Source organism: Nipponia nippon, unplaced genomic scaffold (genome assembly GCF_047370975.1).
Source record: "Nipponia nippon isolate SJK-2023a ecotype South Korea unplaced genomic scaffold, ASM4737097v1 scaffold_47, whole genome shotgun sequence".
Lineage (NCBI taxonomy): Eukaryota > Metazoa > Chordata > Aves > Pelecaniformes > Threskiornithidae > Nipponia > Nipponia nippon.
Window position 1 is genome coordinate 907,109 of NW_028262366.1, and position 18,239 is coordinate 925,347.

The 18,239-nt window shown below is 65.2% G+C and overlaps 3 protein-coding genes across 9 annotated transcripts in view; all 3 read right to left on the reverse strand.

Moving 5' to 3' along the window:
* Positions 1-330: 330 nt before the first annotated feature.
* ZBTB9 (zinc finger and BTB domain containing 9) lies at positions 331-11,873 on the reverse strand. The gene is made up of 2 exons (XM_087729908.1): positions 11,808-11,873; positions 331-10,011 (listed from the first exon to the last, which is right to left on the reverse strand). Exon 2 carries the CDS (start codon positions 9,993-9,995, stop codon positions 8,331-8,333), a length of 1,665 nt encoding a protein of 554 aa, XP_087586034.1. The 5' UTR covers positions 9,996-10,011; positions 11,808-11,873; the 3' UTR covers positions 331-8,330.
* Positions 11,874-12,266: 393 nt separating this feature from the next.
* Positions 12,267-14,719, reverse strand: LOC148052557 (uncharacterized; the record flags this gene model as incomplete). The annotated part of the gene is made up of 2 exons (XM_087729814.1): positions 12,267-12,398; positions 13,022-14,719. Coding segments are annotated over 2 exons (1,830 nt in total), but the record flags the coding sequence as incomplete, so codon positions are not given.
* The window catches only part of SYNGAP1 (synaptic Ras GTPase activating protein 1), a 35,713-nt gene continuing 32,116 nt past the window's right edge, over positions 14,643-18,239 (reverse strand). For 2 of the 7 annotated variants that reach the window (XM_087729826.1, XM_087729820.1), the window contains exons 16-17: positions 18,129-18,197; positions 14,904-15,077 (exon numbers count right to left, since the gene is read on the reverse strand). In XM_087729826.1, coding sequence (XP_087585952.1) covers positions 14,944-15,077; positions 18,129-18,197 — 203 coding nt within the window. In that variant the 3' untranslated portion in view covers positions 14,904-14,943. Of the gene's footprint in view, positions 15,078-18,128; positions 18,198-18,239 lie in introns of all 7 variants that reach the window. The other 5 variants (XM_087729821.1, XR_015698507.1, XM_087729824.1 and 2 more) reach the window with 5 other exon arrangements.

Genomic DNA, 18,239 nt, shown 5'->3' on the forward strand with positions numbered 1-18,239 from the left:
CGACGCCCTCGCCTTCGACGTCCTCTTCTTCGCCCTCGCCACCTTCGACATCCTCGCCGCCTTCGACGTCCTCGCCGCCTTCGACGCCCTCGCCTTCGACGTCCTCGCCGCCTTCTTCGTCCTCGCCTTCGACGACCTCGCCGTCTTCGTCCTCGCCTTCGACCTCGCCTTCTTCGTCCTCGCCTTCGACGACCTCGCCGTCTTCGTCCTCGCCTTCGACGACCTCGCCTTCTACGCCACCTTCAACCTCTCAAACCACCGCCTTTCGATGTCGCACCGAAGACCACTGCCCAGCGGCGGGACCGCGTATCCATCGCAGGTGGCTTGACTAAGGAGAATGAAGTTGCCGAAGCTGTGGAGCGCGCGGCGGCGGCCACTGAAGAGACGAAGCCTCCGTGTTCTCCTACCCAGAATGCTCCTGGACTCCATCCCCACCAACCAGATGGTGTCCGACCGATGGGAGCGCTCCTAAAACGTTGGGCGAACGGCAAAGGAACGGCTGCCGGTGGATCCGTAGCTGATGGACTCGTGGTAATGGAGCGAGTAGAAGGTTCTGGTCAACCAGCAGAGCTCTTGGAGGTGGTACAAGCTCTTAGAAATGGCGTATGGACCGCCTACGTATGGACCGCCTACGTATGGACCAGTGCTACGCAACGGCGAGGGAATCGGGCGGAACGCGACGGGCAGATGGGGAACGGAGATGTACGGAGAAGAAAAGAATTGGGAACAAAATGACGGGATCCTCGTCTCCCGTCCTACGCCGCGCGCCGGAAAAATACCACTGGGGTGGTCAGATGGGAGCGATCCGGGCGCCCACCAGTAGGAACGTGGTGGGATTTTCCTTCTGCCTTGAGTGTCGGATGGTTGAACGGCTCCACGAATGGCGGGGACACGTGGACTTGTATCTTCACGCAAGAAGACCGCGTTGGCCAAGGCTCTACCCAACGCGTCGTCCCACCGGTGACCAGGAATCCAAAACCTCATCCCTCGGGAAACGCCGGGTGGGAAACGGCACTTTTGAGGGAGGGGATTATGGGGAACGGTGGAAGCGAGGTCTCCTTCCTGAAGCTTCCGTGCCACCCAAGACCTTGGTCGTCTTCCTCCTTCCCTAGGAACCTCCTGGATGAAGAAGCTGTCCTTGACCCGTCACCCTACGGAAAGGAACCACCAAGAAGGCGCAGCGAGTGTTGTGCGGGAGGTTTGTTAACACCCGGTGAGGCGTTACCACCGGAGAAGACGTGGAGAACATCGAAGACGACGAGAACCTTCACGTGATGGACAATCCTAACCCTTCCATGGGGAAATCCGGCATTCCCTCACGGAAATTTGGATGGATAATGAAGGAAAACCAGTTAGCCCATCGCGTCCCAGCTGGCGACCTCCGCCGCGACGGGGACGCCGGGAGCCGACGTAGCCAGGAGCCACCGGTGGGGGCAGGAGGAAGCGAGGTGTCCGCCCGCCCACGCGCACCCAGCTTTCCCGGAGGTGGTAGGAGGGTGTATGCGGGAATGGGGACCAGTTTGGCACTGGTGGGACCAGACGTCCCCATGTGTCACCCTGTAGATGACAGCACCATCCCAATTTGGCACTGGTGGGACCAGACGTCCCCATGTGTCACCCTGTAGATGACAGTGCCATCCCAGTTTGGCCCCATTTGGCACTGGTGGACCCCCATGTACACCACATAGGTGACAGCACCATCCCAGTTTGGCACTGGTGGGACCAGATGTCCCCATGTGTCACTCCGTAGATGACAGTGCCATCCCAGTTTGGCCCAATTTGGCACTGGTGGGACCAGACGTCCCCATGTGTCACCCTGTAGATGACAGCACCATCCCAGTTTGGCACTGGTGGGACCAGACGTCCCCATGTGTCACTCCGTAGATGACAGTGCCATCCCAGTTTGGCCCAATTTGGCACCGGTGGGACCAGACGTCCCCATGTGTCACCCGTAGATGACAGTGCCATCCCAGTTTGGCACTGGTGGGACCAGACGTCCCCATGTGTCACCCCATAGATGACAGTGCCATCCCAGTTTGGCCCAATTTGGCACTGGTGGACCCCAATGTCACCACATAGGTGACAGCACCATCCCAGTTTGGCACTGGTGGGACCCCACGTCACCACATCTCGCCCCATAGGTGACCGCATCATTCCAGTGTGGCCCAGTCCAACACTGGTGGGACCACAGGTCCCCCTGTGTCACCCCATAGGTGACAGTGCCATCCCAGTTTGGCCCAGTTTGGCACTGGTGGGACCAGACGTCCCCATGTGTCACCCTGTAGATGACAGTGCCATCCCAGTTTGGCACTGGTGGGACCCCACGTCCCCCTGTGTCACCCCATAGGTGACAGTGCCATCCCAGTTTGGCCCAGTCCAGGACTGGTAGGACCCCATGTCACCCTGTGTCACCTCATAGGTGACAGTGCCATCCCAGTTTGGCACTGGTGGGACCCCACGTCACCACATCTCGCCCCATAGGTGACCGCATCATCCCAGTGTGGCCCAGTCCAGCACTGGTGGGACCAGACGTCCCCATGTGTCACACCGTAGATGACAGTGCCATCCCAGTTTGGCCCAGTTTGGCACTGGTGGGACCAGACGTCCCCATGTGTCACCCCATAGATGACAGTGCCATCCCAGTTTGGCACTGGTGGGACCCCACATCACCACATCTCGCCCCATAAGTGACCGCACCATCCCAGTTTGGCCCAGTCTGGCACTGGTGGGACCTCACATCACCGCATCTCGCCCCATAGGTGACCGCACCATCCCAGTTTGGCACTGGTGGGACCCCACATCACCACATCTCGCCCCGTAGGCGACCGCACCATCCCAGTTTGGCCCAATCTGGCACTGGTGGGACCCCACATCACCACATCTCGCCCCATAAGTGACCGCACCATCCCAGTTTGGCCCAGTTTGGCACTGGTGGGACCAGACATCCCCATGTGTCACCCCATAGATGACAGTGCCATCCCAGTTTGGCCCAGTTTGGTACTGGTGGGACCCCACATCACCACATCTCGCCCCGTAGGTGACCGCACCATCCCAGTTTGGCACTGGTGGGACCAGACATCCCCATGTGTCACCCCATAGATGACAGTGCCATCCCAGTTTGGCCCAGTTTGGTACTGGTGGGACCCCACATCACCACATCTCGCCCCGTAGGCGACCGCACCATCCCAGTTTGGCACTGGTGGGACCCCACATCACCACATCTCGCCCCGTAGGCGACTGCACCATCCCAGTTTGGCACTGGTGGGACCCCACATCACCACATCTCGCCCCGTAGGCGACCGCACCATCCTAGTTTGGCACTGGTGGGACCCCACATCACCACATCTCGCCCCATAGGTGACCACACCATCCCAGTTTGGCCCAGTTTGGCACTGGTGGGACCCCACATCACCACATCTCGCCCCGTGGGTGACCGCACCATCCCAGTTTGGCACTGGTGGGACCCCACATCACCACATCTTGCCCCATAAGTGACCGCACCATCCCAGTTTGGCCCAGTCTGGCACTGGTGGGACCCCACATCACCACATCTCGCCCCGTGGGTGACCGCACCATCCCAGTTTGGCACTGGTGGGACCCCACATCACCACATCTTGCCCCATAAGTGACCGCACCATCCCAGTTTGGCCCAGTCTGGCACTGGTGGGACCCCACATCACCACATCTCGCCCCATAGGCGACCACACCATCCCAGTTTGGCACTGGTGGGACCCCACATCACCACATCTCGCCCCGTAGGCGACCGCACCATCCCAGTTTGGCACTGGTGGGACCCCACATCACCACATCTCGCCCCGTAGGCGACCGCACCATCCCAGTTTGGCACTGGTGGGACCCCACATCACCACATCTCGCCCCGTAGGCGACCGCACCATCCCAGTTTGGCACTGGTGGGACCCCACATCACCACATCTCGCCCCGTAGGCGACCGCACCATCCCAGTTTGGCACTGGTGGGACCCCACATCACCACATCTCGCCCCGTAGGCGACCGCACCATCCCAGTTTGGCACTGGTGGGACCCCACATCACCACATCTCGCCCCGTAGGCGACCGCACCATCCCAGTCTGGCACTGGTGGGACCCCACATCACCACATCTCGCCCCATAGGTGACCGCACCATCCCAGTTTGGCCCAGTCTGGCACTGGTGGGACCCCACATCACCACATCTCGCCCCGTAGGCGACCGCACCATCCCAGTTTGGCACTGGTGGGACCCCACATCACCACATCTCGCCCCGTAGGCGACCGCACCATCCCAGTTTGGCACTGGTGGGACCCCACATCACCACATCTCGCCCCGTAGGCGACCGCACCATCCCAGTTTGGCACTGGTGGGACCCCACATCACCACATCTCGCCCCGTAGGCGACCGCACCATCCCAGTTTGGCACTGGTGGGACCCCACATCACCACATCTCGCCCCGTAGGCGACCGCACCATCCCAGTTTGGCACTGGTGGGACCCCACATCACCACATCTCGCCCCGTAGGCGACCGCACCATCCCAGTTTGGCACTGGTGGGACCCCACATCACCACATCTCGCCCCATAAGTGACCGCACCATCCCAGTTTGGCCCAGTCTGGCACTGGTGGGACCCCACATCACCACATCTCACCCCATAGGTGACCGCACCATCCCAGTTTGGCACTGGTGGGACCCCACATCACCACATCTCGCCCCGTAGGCGACCGCACCATCCCAGTCTGGCACTGGTGGGACCCCACATCACCACATCTCGCCCCATAGGTGACCGCACCATCCCAGTTTGGCCCAGTCTGGCACTGGTGGGACCCCACATCACCACATCTCGCCCCATAGGTGACCACACCATCCCAGTTTGGCACTGGTGGGACCCCTCATCACCACATCTCGCCCCGTAGGTGACCGCACCAGTCTGGCACTGGTGTTGACGTGCGGCAACAGACCCCACAACCCGTAAAGGTTGTGAAGTCGGTGTTTATTCAGCGCGGGGGGGGGGGGGGGGGGGATATCCTCCCGCCAAAATCCCGCGCGCCACCGCCGCGGCGGCTCCTCCCGGATGTACGCGACGAAGCGTTACATCGACGCGAGGGTCCCGTCCCCGTCCCCGCGCCCTCTCCCCGCTTCCTATGAAAATCCACCCCAAGGCGTCGTTTCCATGAAACCGCCTCCAGGAGGCCACCGCGCCAGCGGGGTCGCGAGGGGGGGCGGGGGGGGGATGAAGGCTGGTGACTCCTCTTCGTCACCGCCGGTAAGCGCTTGTTCTTGCGGAGGCGCGGGCGCCCCTTGGCTCTTTTCCAAAGCGCGGGGTCGGTTTCCGCCGGTTTTTAGGACAAGTTTCTGTCCGTCATCAGGGCCTGGCCTTCGCTGAGCGACTGTGAGCCTCCTTTCTTCAATCCTCTTGTACAATCGTTCGACTTTGATAGCTACACTCTAAAGTGTGACACACACACACCCCCCCCCTCCACGTCACCCCCCCCGTGTCACCTCCCAGGTGGCACTGCCATCTCAGTTCGGCCCAGTTCCTTACTGGTTCTCCCCATTCCGGTGACCCAATGCTTTTCTTTTGCTTTCTTTTTACAGCTTTGCCCCTTTTTCGCACCGTTTCAGCCCATTAAAGCTCATGGGGTGACATCGCTGGTGGCACCGTGTCCTGGCGGGGGGGGTGGCACTTGGGGACACGAGTGTCCCCGCAGTATTGGGGGAGGGGGGTGTCCCCAAGGACAGGAGGGTCCTGGGGGGACACTGAGGCCCCCCATGGGGACAGGGGTGTCCCCAGGAGGGGCAGGGGGGGACACTGGGGCCCCCCATGGGGACAGGGGTGTCCCCAGGAGGGGCAAGGGGGGACACTGGGGCCCCCCTATGGGGACAGGGGTGTCCCCAGGAGGGGCAAGGGGGGACACTGGGGCCCCCCATGGGGACAGGGGTGTCCCCAGGAGGGTCCTGGGGGGACACTGGAGCCCCCCCATGGGGACAGGGTGGTCCCCTGGGGGGGGACAATGGGGACAAGGGTGTCCCCGGGGGGGGGTGGCTGCAGGCGGGCAGTAGGACCCAGGAGCGCCCGCTCCCGTTGCCACGGTCACCCCGTTGCCACGGTGATCCCCATGGCAACGCCTGTCCCGCCCCGCGCTCCGCCATTGGCTGCCGTGCTCCCGCTCTGCGTGCGCTCATTGGCCGGTGCTGCACCAGAAGCGGAAGTGAGGCGAGGGCAGGGACTGGAACCCAAATTGGGGGTGCCCTTAACTGGGAGGTGGCCCCAAACCAGTACAGGGCCTGAACTGGGAACTGGCCTGAACTGGGAAAGAGCCTTAAACTAGAACAGAGCCTCAACTGAGCTAGGCCCTGAATGAAGCTGGGCCTAGAGCCCTGAGCTGGGCTTAGAGCCTGAGCTGGGCCTAGAGCCCGAACTGGGCCAGAGTCTGAGCGGGGCCTAGAGCCCTGAGCGGGGCCTAAAGCACTGAGCTGGGCCTAGAGCCTGAACTGGGCCTAGAGCCCTGAGCTGGGCCTAAAGCCTGAACTGGGCCTAGAGCCCTGAGCTGGGCCTAGAGCCTGAACTGGGCCAGAGTCTGAGTGGGGCCTAGAGCCCTGAGCTGGGCCTAGAGGCTGAGCTGGGCTTAGAGCCTGAACTGGGCCAGAGTCTGAGCTGGGCCTAAAGCCTGAGCTGGGCTTAGAGCCTGAACTGGGCCGGAGTCTGAGCTGGGCCTAGAGCCCTGAGCTGGGCCTAGAGCCTGAACTGGGCCGGAGTCTGAGCTGCGCCTAGAGCCCTGAGCTGGGCCTAGAGCCTGAACTGAGCTGGAGTCTGAGCTGGGCCTAAAGCCTGAGCTGGGCTTAGAGCCTGAACTGGGCCAGAGTCTGAGCTGGGCCTAGAGCCCTGAGCTGGGCCTAGAGCCTGAACTGGGCCGGAGTCTGAGCTGCGCCTAGAGCCCTGAGCTGGGCCTAGAGCCTGAACTGGGCCGGAGTCTGAGCTGCGCCTAGAGCCCTGAGCTGGGCCTAGAGCCTGAACTGGGCCAGAGTCTGAGCGGGGCCTAGAGCCCTGAGCTGGGCCTAGAGCCTGAACTGAGCCGGAGTCTGAGCGGGGCCTAGAGCCCTGAGCTGGGCCTAGAGCCTGAGCTGGGCTTAGAGCCTGAACTGGGCCAGAGTCTGAGCTGGGCCTAAAGCCTGAGCTGGGCTTAGAGACTGAACTGGGCCAGAGTCTGAGCTAGGCCTAGAGCCCTGAGCTGGGCCAGGGCGTGAACTGGAACAGAGCTGTCAACTGAGCTGAGACCTGAACTGAGCCAGGAGCTGAACTGGGTCAGAGCCTGAACAGGGCCAGGCTTTGAACTGGGCCTAGAGCCCCGAGCTGGACCAGGAGCTGAACTGGGTCAGAGCCTAAGCTGGGCCAGGAGCTGAGCTGGGCCCAGAGCCCTAAACTGGGCCTAGAGCTTTAACAGGACCAGGCCTTGAACTGGGCCTAGAGCCCTGAGCTGGGCTGGGAGCTGAACTGGGCCCATAGCCCTGAGTTGGGTCAGAGCCTAAGCTGGGCCAGGAGCTGAACTGGGCCCAGAGCCCTGAACTGGGCCTAGAGCTTTAACAGGGCCAGGCCTTGAATTGGGCCTAGAGCCCTGAGCTCAGCCTAGAGCCTAAGCTGGGCTGGGAGGTGAGCTGGGCCAAGAGTCCTGAACTGGGCCTAGAGCCTTAAAATGGGCCTAGAGCTCTAAAGTGGGCCCTAGAGCCTTAAACTGGGCCTAGAGCTCTAAACTGGGCCCAGAGCCCTGAACTGGGCCTAGAGCTTTAACAGGACCAGGCCTTGAACTGGGCCTAGAGCCCTGAGCTGGGCTGGGAGCTGAACTGGGCCCATAGCCCTGAGTTGGGTCAGAGCCTAAGCTGGGCCAGGAGCTGAACTGGGCCCAGAGCCCTGAACTGGGCCTAGAGCTTTAACAGGGCCAGGCCTTGAATTGGGCCTAGAGCCCTGAGCTCAGCCTAGAGCCTAAGCTGGGCTGGGAGGTGAGCTGGGCCAAGAGTCCTGAACTGGGCCTAGAGCCTTAAAATGGGCCTAGAGCTCTAAAGTGGGCCCTAGAGCCTTAAACTGGGCCTAGAGCTCTAAACTGGGCCCAGAGCCCTGAACTGGGCCTAGAGCTTTAACAGGGCCAGGCCTTGAATTGGGCCTAGAGCCTTGAGCTGGGCCCAGAGCCCTGAGCTGGGCCTAGAGCCTTAAAGTGGGCCTAGAGCTCTAAACTGGGCCCAGAGCCATGAACTGGGCCTAGAGCCCTAAACTGGGCCTAGAGCCTTAAACTGGGCCAGACTCTCAACCCTTCCCCGCCCCTCCCCCTCCCTTCCCTGCCCCCCGTCACTCGCAGGCCCAGCACCCCCCTCCCCACCGCACCCCCTGACAGAGCGGCCGATGCTTGGCCAAACCGCTCTGCAGGCGGAACCGTCGCCCGCAACCCTCGCAAGCTTGCCCGGCTCCGTCGTGGGTCTTCATGTGCTCCGTCAAGTGGTGCTTCAACTTGAAGCGCTTGTGACAGGCGGCGCAGGCGAAGGGACGCAAGCTGAAGGTCAACATGATGTGCCGATCCCGTTTGGGTTTGACGGCAAACCGTTTACCGCACAAACAACCGAAACGTTTGCCGTCGGGAGCCGCTCCCAACTTCACCGGGGCGTGAAGAGCTTGACCTCGGCCTAGGATCTCGTTCCCGTGAAGGTCCACCGGTTTCCAAGATGGTTGAGGGAAGATGGTCGCGCCGCCGCCGGTTGTTACCATCGTACCGCCGGTTGTCACCGTCATCCCGCTGCCGCCCGCCGGGATGACGTAGCTCACCTCCGCCGGCGCGAAGCCGCCCACCAGCTCCGCCGCCGGTAGGAAACCCTCACCGGTGGCGGCGGCGTCGCCCACCTCCTGCTTGATGTAGAAGATCCTGGGGGGCTCGCGGGCGTCTCCGGGCGCCCCATCTTCCTCTTCCTCTTCCTCCAGCACGATCTGGAGGGCGTCGGTGGGGTGGTGGTGGCGGCGGCCACCCTCTTCTTCCTCCTCCTCTTCTTCCTCCTCCTCCTCCTCCTCCACACAGATCTTGAGGACCTCCTCGCCGGCGTCCTTCAGGAGGGAGCTGAGGGATGACGTCGCTGCCGGCGCCACGTCGGCGGCCACGCGGATTTTGAGGATCTCCTCGCCCCCCTCCTTGGTGAAAGACGGCGTCGCCGCGTCGCCGCCGCGGGCGGCCCACGAAGAGCCGTCGCCACCACGCCCGGGCCACGATGATGATGAAGACCCATCGCCACCACGGGCAGACCACAAGGATCCTCCGTCACCACCGCGGGTGGGACACGATGAGCCGTCGCCGCCACGCGTGGGCCACGAGGACGATGAAGAGCCACTGCCGCCGCGGGCGGGCCACGATGACGCTCCGTCACCACCGCGGGTGGGACATGACGACCCATCTCCACCACGGGTGGGCCACGATGCTCCTCCATCTCTACCGTGGGTGCTACACGAAGACCCATCTCCACCCCGGTTGGGCAAGGGTGATGATGAAGACCCATCTCCACCACGAGTGGTCCATGAAGCCTCACCTCCACGACCAGTTGATGATGATGTCACCTCGCTGCCCTGCCCAGCCCACCGGCACGCCCCTCCCTCCAACTCCCTCAGGATCTCCGAGCACTGATCCACCACGTGCCACATCTGGAGACTGCTGGCCACCAAGAGATGACCGGGCAGGGCCTCCAACAACAACGTCAAACGTCCCGAGTAGATGAGGTGTAGGAGGCCCTCAAAGGCGTCGGGATCGATGGCGGGGGGTAACAGAAGACGTCCTCCATCTTGCAGCAACAACTTGTCGTGGAAGAAGGGGGAAGCGGCGGCCAGGACGCTTTTGTGGGCGGGGAAGATCCGCCCGCCCACGTGGACGGCCACGTCGCAGAACTTCCCCTCCAGCCGCAGGCGGTTGAGGGACTCCAACAGCGCCGCCGCGTGCTGGGGGAAGGAGATCTGCACCCGGCCCCCCTCCGTCGCCATCCTCCCCGCCGCGAGCCTGCGGGGACAGCGCTGTCACCCAGGGTGCCCCCTTGGGTGCCCTCTTGCCCCCTTGGGTGCCCTGGTGCCCCCTCTGACATCCAGTTGCCCCACTGAACGTTCTACTGACCCATGGGTGCCCTGTTGCCCCATGGACTCTTCTGTTGCCCCATGGGGTGCCCAGTTGCCCCACTGAACGTTCTACTGACCCATGGGGTGCCCTGTTGCCCCCTTGGGTGCCCTGTTGCCCCCTCTGACACCCAGTTGCCCCACTGAACGTTCTACTGACCCATGGGGTGCCCTGTTGCCCCCTTGGGTGCCCTGTTGCCCCCTCTGACACCCAGTTGCCCCACTGAACGTTCTACTGACCCATGGGGTGCCCTGTTGCCCCCTTGGGTGCCCTGTTGCCCCCTCTGACACCCAGTTGCCCCACTGAACGTTCTACTGACCCATGGGGTGCCCTGTTGCCCCCTTGGGTGCCCTGTTGCCCCCTCTGACACCCAGTTGCCCCACTGAACGTTCGCCTGACCCATGGGTGCCCTGTTGCCCCATAGGGTGCCCAGTTGCCCCACTGAACGTTCTACTGACCCATGGGGTGCCCTGTGGCCCCCTTGGGTGCCCTGTTGCCCGCTCTGACACCCAGTTGCCCAACTGAATGTTCCACTGGCCCACGGGGTGCTTTAGGGCCCCCTTGGGTGCCCTGTTGCCCCCTCTGACACCCAGTTGCCCCGCTGAACGTTCGCCTGACCCATGGGGTGCCCTGTTGCCCCCTCAGACACCCAGTTGCCCAACTGAATGTTCCACTGGCCCATGGGGTGCTTTAGGGCCCCCTTGGGTGCCCTGTTGCCCCACTGAACGTTCTACTGACCCATGGGGTGCCCTGTTGCCCCCTTGGGTGCCCTGTTGCCCCCTCTGACACCCAGTTGCCCCACTGAACGTTCTACTGACCCATGGGGTGCCCTGTTGCCCCCTTGGGTGCCCTGTTGCCCCCTCTGACACCCAGTTGCCCCACTGAACGTTCTACTGACCCATGGGGTGCCCTGTTGCCCCCTTGGGTGCCCTGTTGCCCCCTCTGACACCCAGTTGCCCCGCTGAACGTTCGCCTGACCCATGGGTGCCCTGTTGCCCCATGGACTCTTCTGTTGCCCCATGGGGTGCCCAGTTGCCCAACTGAACGTTCTACTGACCCATGGGGTGCCCTGTTGCCCCCTTGGGTGCCCTGTTGCCCCCTCTGACACCCAGTTGCCCAACTGAATGTTCCACTGGCCCACGGGGTGCTTTAGGGCCCCCTTGGGTGCCCTGTTGCCCCCTCTGACACCCAGTTGCCCCACTGAACGTTCTACTGACCCATGGGGTGCCCTGTTGCCCCCTTGGGTGCCCTGTTGCCCCCTCAGACACCCAGTTGCCCAACTGAATGTTCCACTGGCCCACAGGGTGCTTTAGGGCCCCCTTGGGTGCCCTGTTGCCCCCTTGGGTGCCCAGTTGCCCCATGGGGTGCCCTCTTGCCCCCTCAGCCACCCTGTTGCCCCATGGGGTGCCCCGTTGCCCCCTCGTGTACCCGGTTGCCCCGTGAACAACTCTATTGCCCCACGGGGTGCCCCATCGCCCCACAGGCCCCTCTCCCACCCCCCCAGGGTCCCCCATCCCCCCTTGGGGGGGGCCCATTGCCCCGGGGGGGGGAGGGGCTCCCGTAGCCCCGGGGTTGCCGCCCCCCGGTTCGCTCCGTCGCCGCCCCCCGGCCCGGGACCCCCCCCCGGGACCCCTCCCCCACCCCCTCCGGACCCGACCCCCCCTCCCCGGGAGCCCCGGTCTCACCCCCGGCCGCCGGCGCCTCCGTGCGGTGACGTGAGCGGGGGAAGTCCCGCCCCCCTCCGCCGCGGGAGGAGCGGTGACGACACCGGGGCAAGCCCCGCCCCCGCCCCGCGCTCCCCACCCCCCCAGGCCCCGCCCGAACCCCGCCCACTCCCTTGTTACCCTCAGCCCAAGCCCCGCCCCTTCCGAAGCCCCACCCCTTGCCTTTGTTAAACACCACCCGACGAGCCACACCCCCCACAAAGCCACGCCCCCATACTCCCAGACCCCGCCCATCCATACGACCACGCCCCCAGTGAGCCCCGCCCACCCCCCCTCCCACTTCCCCCCTTTCCCAGGTCGCGCCGCCATTGGCCTCCCCCGCCGCGCCCCTCCCCGGCCGCGCCCCCTCCCCCAGACCACGCCCTCCCAGGGGCCACGCCCCCTCCCCGTAGGCGTGGCTACAAGACCGATCCGAGTTTATTAAAGGCTCCGCGGGCAGCGGCGGCCCCGGCGGGGGTTGGAGCCAGCCCAGACCCGCCCTGGGGCCGCCCGCGGGCGGCGGATTGTCGGGGCCGCGGCGGGCCCGGGCCCGGGCCGGGGCACCGGGGGCCGCTGAACGGGGGGGCCGGGGAAGCGGGGGGGGGGGGGAAAGGGGGGGGGTCCCGGTGCGTTGAGGGGTCCCCGTGAATGGGGGGGGGGTGTCCTGGTGCGTTGGGGGGACCCGGTGAATGGGGGGGGGTCCTGGTGAATGGGGGGGCGTCCTGGTGCGTTGGGGGGTCCCCGTGAATGGGGGCGGGGGGGGGTCCTGGTGCGTTGGGGGGACCCGGTGAATGGGGGGGGGGGGGTCCTGGTGCGTTGGGGGGACCCGGTGAATGGCGGGGGTCCTGGTGAATGGGGGGGCCTGGTGAATGGGGGAGGTCCTGGTGCATTGGGGGGACCCGGTGAAGGGGGGTCCTGGTGCGTTGGGGGGACCCCGTGATTTGGGGGAGCCTGGTGAATGGGGGGCCTGGTGCGTTGGGGGGCACCGTGAATGGGGGGGGCCTGGTGAATGGGGGGGTCCCCGTGAATGGGGGGTCCTGGTGAATGGGGGGTCCCGGTGCATTGGGGGTCCCCGTGAATGGAGGGGGGTCCCGGTGTGATGGGGGGGGGGGGGGGGCTGGTGAATGGGGGGACCCGGTGAATTGGGGGACCCCGGTTAATGGCGGGGGGGCAGGTGAATGGGGGGGTCCCGGTGCATTGGGGGTCATGGTGAGAGAGGACGCGATGGGCGAGGGGACCCCGGGACCCCCCCCCCCCCCACGGTGCCATCGCACGGCCCCCCCCCCCCCGCCCCAATCCTGGGGGGCGGGGTGCGATGCACGAGGAAAACAAAAAAAGGGGAGAAAAAAAACCCCAAAAAAGAGGAAAACACACCCCCCCCCCAAAAAAAAAAAAAAAAGGTGCACGGAGCGGGGGTGGGGGTGCGTTGCACGGGGAGGTGTCGCACGGGGAGCTCCGGTCCCGGTGCACGAGGGCTGCGGTGCACGAGAGGCCGGTGCACGAGAGGCCGGTGCACGAGGGCGGCCCCGAGGCCCGGTGCACGAGGGCTGTGGTGCACAAGAGGCCGGTGCACGAGGGCGGCCCCGAGGCCCGGTGCACGAGAGGCCCGGTGCACGAGAGGCCGGTGCATGAGGGCTGCGGTGCACGAGAAGCCGGTGCACGAGGGCTGCGGTGCACGAGGGCGGCCCGCAACGCGGCGACGTGACGCACGGAGGGGCAAAAGTCCGGGGCCTGGTGCACGGGGAGGGGGAACGAGGCCGTTGCACGAGGAGGAGCGGTGATGCACGAGGAGCGGTGATGCACGAGGAGGGGGGAGATCGGGTCCTGGTGCAAGGGGGGCGATGCACGAGGAAAGGAGGTGTGGGGGGGAGGGGGGGGCTGGCCTGGTCCTGGTGCACGGGGAGGTGTCGCACGAGGGATTCTCGGTCCTGGTGCACAAGGAGCCGTTGCACGAGGCCGCCCCGATCCCGTTGCACGAAGCCGCCGTGATCCTGATGCACGAGGACAAACGCCGCCGCCGCACGAGGGTCGCCCTGATCCTGGTGCACGAGGAGCCGGTGCACGAGGCCAGCCCAGTCCCGGTTGCACGAGGCCGTCCCGCTCCCGGTGCACGAGGTCGCCCCAGTCCCGGTGCACGAGGAGCTGTTGCACGAGGAGCCGGTGCATGAAGCCTCCCCGCCCCCCATCGCACGAGGACCCCGATGCACGAGGAGCTGATGTACGAGGCCACCCCCTGTCCTGGTGCACGAGGAGCCGTTGCACGAGGCCTCCTTGTTCCCATCACACGAGGAGCCGGTGCACGAGGAGCCGTCGCACGAGGAGCCGTCGCACGAGGCCTCCCCGCCCCCGTTGCACGAGGAACTGTTGCACGAAGAGCCCTTGCACGAAGCCTCCCCGCTCCCGTTGCACGAGGAGCCCTTGCATGAAAAGCCCTTGCACGAGGCCGCGCTGCTCCTGTTGCACGAGGAGCCCTTGCGCGAGGAGCCGTTGCACGAGGAGCCGTTGCACGAGGCCTCCCTGCTCCCGTTGCACGAGGAGCCCTTGCACGAGGAGCTGTTGCACGAGGCCTCCCCGCTCCCGTTGCACGAGGAGCCCTTGCACGAGGAGCCCTTGCACGAGGAGCTGTTGCACAAGGCCTCCCCACTCCCGTTGCATGAGGAGCCCTTGCGCGAGGAGCCGTTGCACGAGGAGCCGTTGCACGAGGCCTCCCCGCTCCCGTTGCACGAGGAGCCCTTGCACGAGGAGCCGTTGCGTGAAGCCTCCTTGCTCCCCTTGCACGAGGCCCCTTTGCACAAGGCCCCTTTGCACGAGGCCTCCCCGCTCCCCTTGCACGAGGCGCCCTTGCACGAGGCACCCTTGCACGAGGCCTCCCCGCTCCCCTCGCCGCCCTCGCGCTAGGCCTCCCCTCGCCCGAGGGGTCTCCCCGTGTCGCACGAGGGGGAGGAAGGGTGGTGGTGTGTGTGTGTGTGGGGGGGGGGGGATCTCCTTCCTCCCCCCTCCCTCCCCTCCTCCTCCTCCTCCTCCTCCTCTTCCCCGGGGGTCGCCGGGGGCCACCGCCAGCCCCGGGGCGGGGGGTTGGGGGGGGAATCCCGGCGACCCCCGGGGCGGGGGCTAGTGCTCAGCAGCGGGGCCGCGCAGCTCGCCGTTGGCCGTGATCTGGGGTGGCGGGGGCGGAGGCGGGGGTCGCGCGGGGACCCCCCCGGCCCAGCTCACACCCGGGTCTGCTGCACCCACGGCGGAAAGCTGCCTCTCCTGCAAGGGACCGAAAGGGCTCATTCACCCCCCCCGTCCCCCCCCCGCCCCCCAGTCCCCCCTTTCCTCTAATGATGTCCCCAAAAAGTGTCCCCAAGCGAAGCCACCCCATCGCCCTCCCCGTGCCGTCCCCGACGCGGCGCGGCACTCACCTGCGACGGCTCCTTGGGACCCTCCGGCGCTGCCAGGACCCCCCAAACCCCCAACCCCCCCCCCCCCCCCCCCCAAAAAAAACCAAAACCCTGTCCCCAACCTTGTGTGTGTCCCCCCCCCGCCCCCCCCAACCCCGGACAGGACATGGCACAGGGACGCGCGTGTCACCTCCCTCCCGCCCCGCCAAGCCCGGGTGAGGTGAGATGGGGACGGACACGAGACACGAGGATGGAGACGAGGCGGGTGACGGCGGGCGCCAGCGCTGGGGGACGGTGGGTGGCCCCCTCCCACCCCCACCCCCAAACCCGGCCACCCCCAGAGGGGACGGTGACACTGTTGTCACCCCCGTGGGGGACATAAGGGGGACAGGGACAGCCCAGAGCCATGTCCCCAAGGGTTCCTTGGTGGCCCCAAGGGGACATGGGGACAGCCCAGAGCCATGGGGACACAGGAGGGACATGGGGACACCTGGATCCATGTCCCCAAGGGTTCCCAGTGTCCTTGAGGGACACAGGAGGGACATGGGGACACAGGAGGGACATGGGGACACCCGGGTCCATGTCCCCAAGGGTTCCCAGTGTCCTTGAGGGACACAGGAGGGACATGGGGACACCCGGGCCCATGTCCCCAAGGGTTCCCAGTGTCCCTGAGGGACACAGGAGGGACATGGGGACACCTGGATCCATGTCCCCAAGGGTTCCCAGTGTCCTTGGGGGACATGGGGACACAGGAGGGACATGGGGACACCCCAGATCCATGACCCCAAGACTCCCTGGTGTCCCAAGGGACATAGGGACACCCTGGATCCATGTCCCCAAGGGGACATGGGGACACGGGAGGGACATGGGAACACAGGAGAGACATGGGGACACCTGGATCCATGTCCCCAAGGGTTCCCAGTGACCCTGAGGGACACAAGAGGGACATGGGGACAGCCGGATCCATGTCCCCAAGGGTTCCCAGTGTCCCTGGGGGACATGGGGACACAGGAGGGACATGGGGACAGTCGGGATCCATGTCCCCTGAGATGGACAAGAGACAAAGGACACCAGGAGGGGACAAGGACGTCCCCGTGGCATGTCCTGGTGATGACACAGGAGGGACAGGGACCCCCCGGATCTGTGTCACCGGGGTGCCGGGGGGATGTGGGACAGGGGAGGGACATGGGGACATCCCAAATCCGCATCCCCTGGGACGGATCGGGATGGGGGGTGGCGGGGTGGGGACAAGGTCCTGCCAGGACACAGGAGGGACATGGGGACACCTGGGGGACGTGTCCCCACGGGGAGACAGGGACACGAGATGGACATGGGGACACCTGGAGCCATGTCCCCAAGGGTTCCTCAGTGTCCTGGGGACATGGGGACACCTGGAGCCATGTCCCCCAGAGTCCCCAGTGTCCTTGGAGGGGACATGGGGACACGAGAGGGACATGGAGACACTTGGGTCCATGTCCCCAAGGGTTCCCAGTGTCCCTGGGGGACATGGGGACACAAGAGGGACATGGGGACAGACCAGAATCCATGTCCCCAAGGGATCCCCAGTGTCCTGGGGACATGGGGACACAAGAGGGACCATGGGGACACTTGGATCCGTGTCCCCAAGGGCTCCCCCAGTGTCCAGGGGACATGGAGACATCCCCAAATCCATGTCCCTAAGGGTCCCCAGTGTCCCTCAGGCGACATGGGGACACAAGGTGGACATGGGGACACTTGGATCCATGTCCCCAGTGTCCTCGGGACACAAGAAGGACATGGGGACACCTCAGATCCATGTCCCCAAGGGCTCCCAGTGTCCCTTAGGGGACATGGGGACACAAGAAGGACATGAGTGTCCCTAAGTCCATGTCCCCAGGGCTTCTCAGTGTCCCTATGGACACGGGGACACAAGAGGGACACGGGGACACCTGGATCCATGTCCCCAGGGGTTCCCAGTGACCCTGAGGGACACGAGAGGGACATGGGGACACCTGGATCCATGTCCCCAAGGGGTCCCAGTGACCCTGAGGGACACGAGAGGGACACGGGGACACCCAGATCCATGTCCCCAAGGGTTCCCAGTGACCCTGAGGGACATGGGGACACCTGGATCCATGTCCCCAAGGGTTCCCAGTGACCCTGAGGGACGCGGGGACACCCGGATCCATGTCCCCAAGGGTTCCCAGTGACCCTGAGGGACACAGGGACACCTGGATCCATGTCCCCAAGGGTTCCCAGTGTCCCTGAGGGACACGAGAGGGACATGGGGACACCTGGATCCATGTCCCCAAGGGTTCCCAGTGACCCTGAGGGACACGAGAGGGACACGGGGACACCTGGATCCATGTCCCCAAGGGTTACCAGTGACCCTGAGGGACGCGAGGACACCCGGATCCATGTCCCCAAGGATTCCCAGTGACCCTGAGGGACGCGGGGACACCCGGATCCATGTCCCCAAGGGTTCCCAGTGACCCTGAGGGACACAGGGACACCTGGATCCATGTCCCCAAGGGTTCCCAGTGTCCCTGAGGGACACGAGAGGGACACGGGGACACCTGGATCCATGTCCCCAAGGGTTCCCAGTGACCCTGAGGGACACAGGGACACCCGGATCCATGTCCCCAAGGGTTCCCAGTGACCCTGAGGGACACGAGAGGGACACGGGGACACCCGGATCCATGTCCCCAAGGGTTCCCAGTGACCCTGAGGGACGCGGGGACACCCAGATCCATGTCCCCAGGGGTTCCCAGTGACCCTGAGGGACGCGGGGACACCCGGATCCATGTCCGCAGGGGTTACCAGTGCCCCTGAGGGATGCGGGGACACCCCAGCATGGTGTCCCCAAGGGTTCCCCGCTGTCCCCTGGGCGCTACCTAGAGGGAGGGGGGACGGGGACGGGGACGGGGACGGGAGGACCCACCTGGCGTGTCACCGGAGGCCGAGGGTCCCGTGACAATGGCAGGGCTGGCCCGCGCTACCTGACGGACAGCTAGGACGAAGAGAGACACGGGGGTCAGGGCCACTGCGGGGG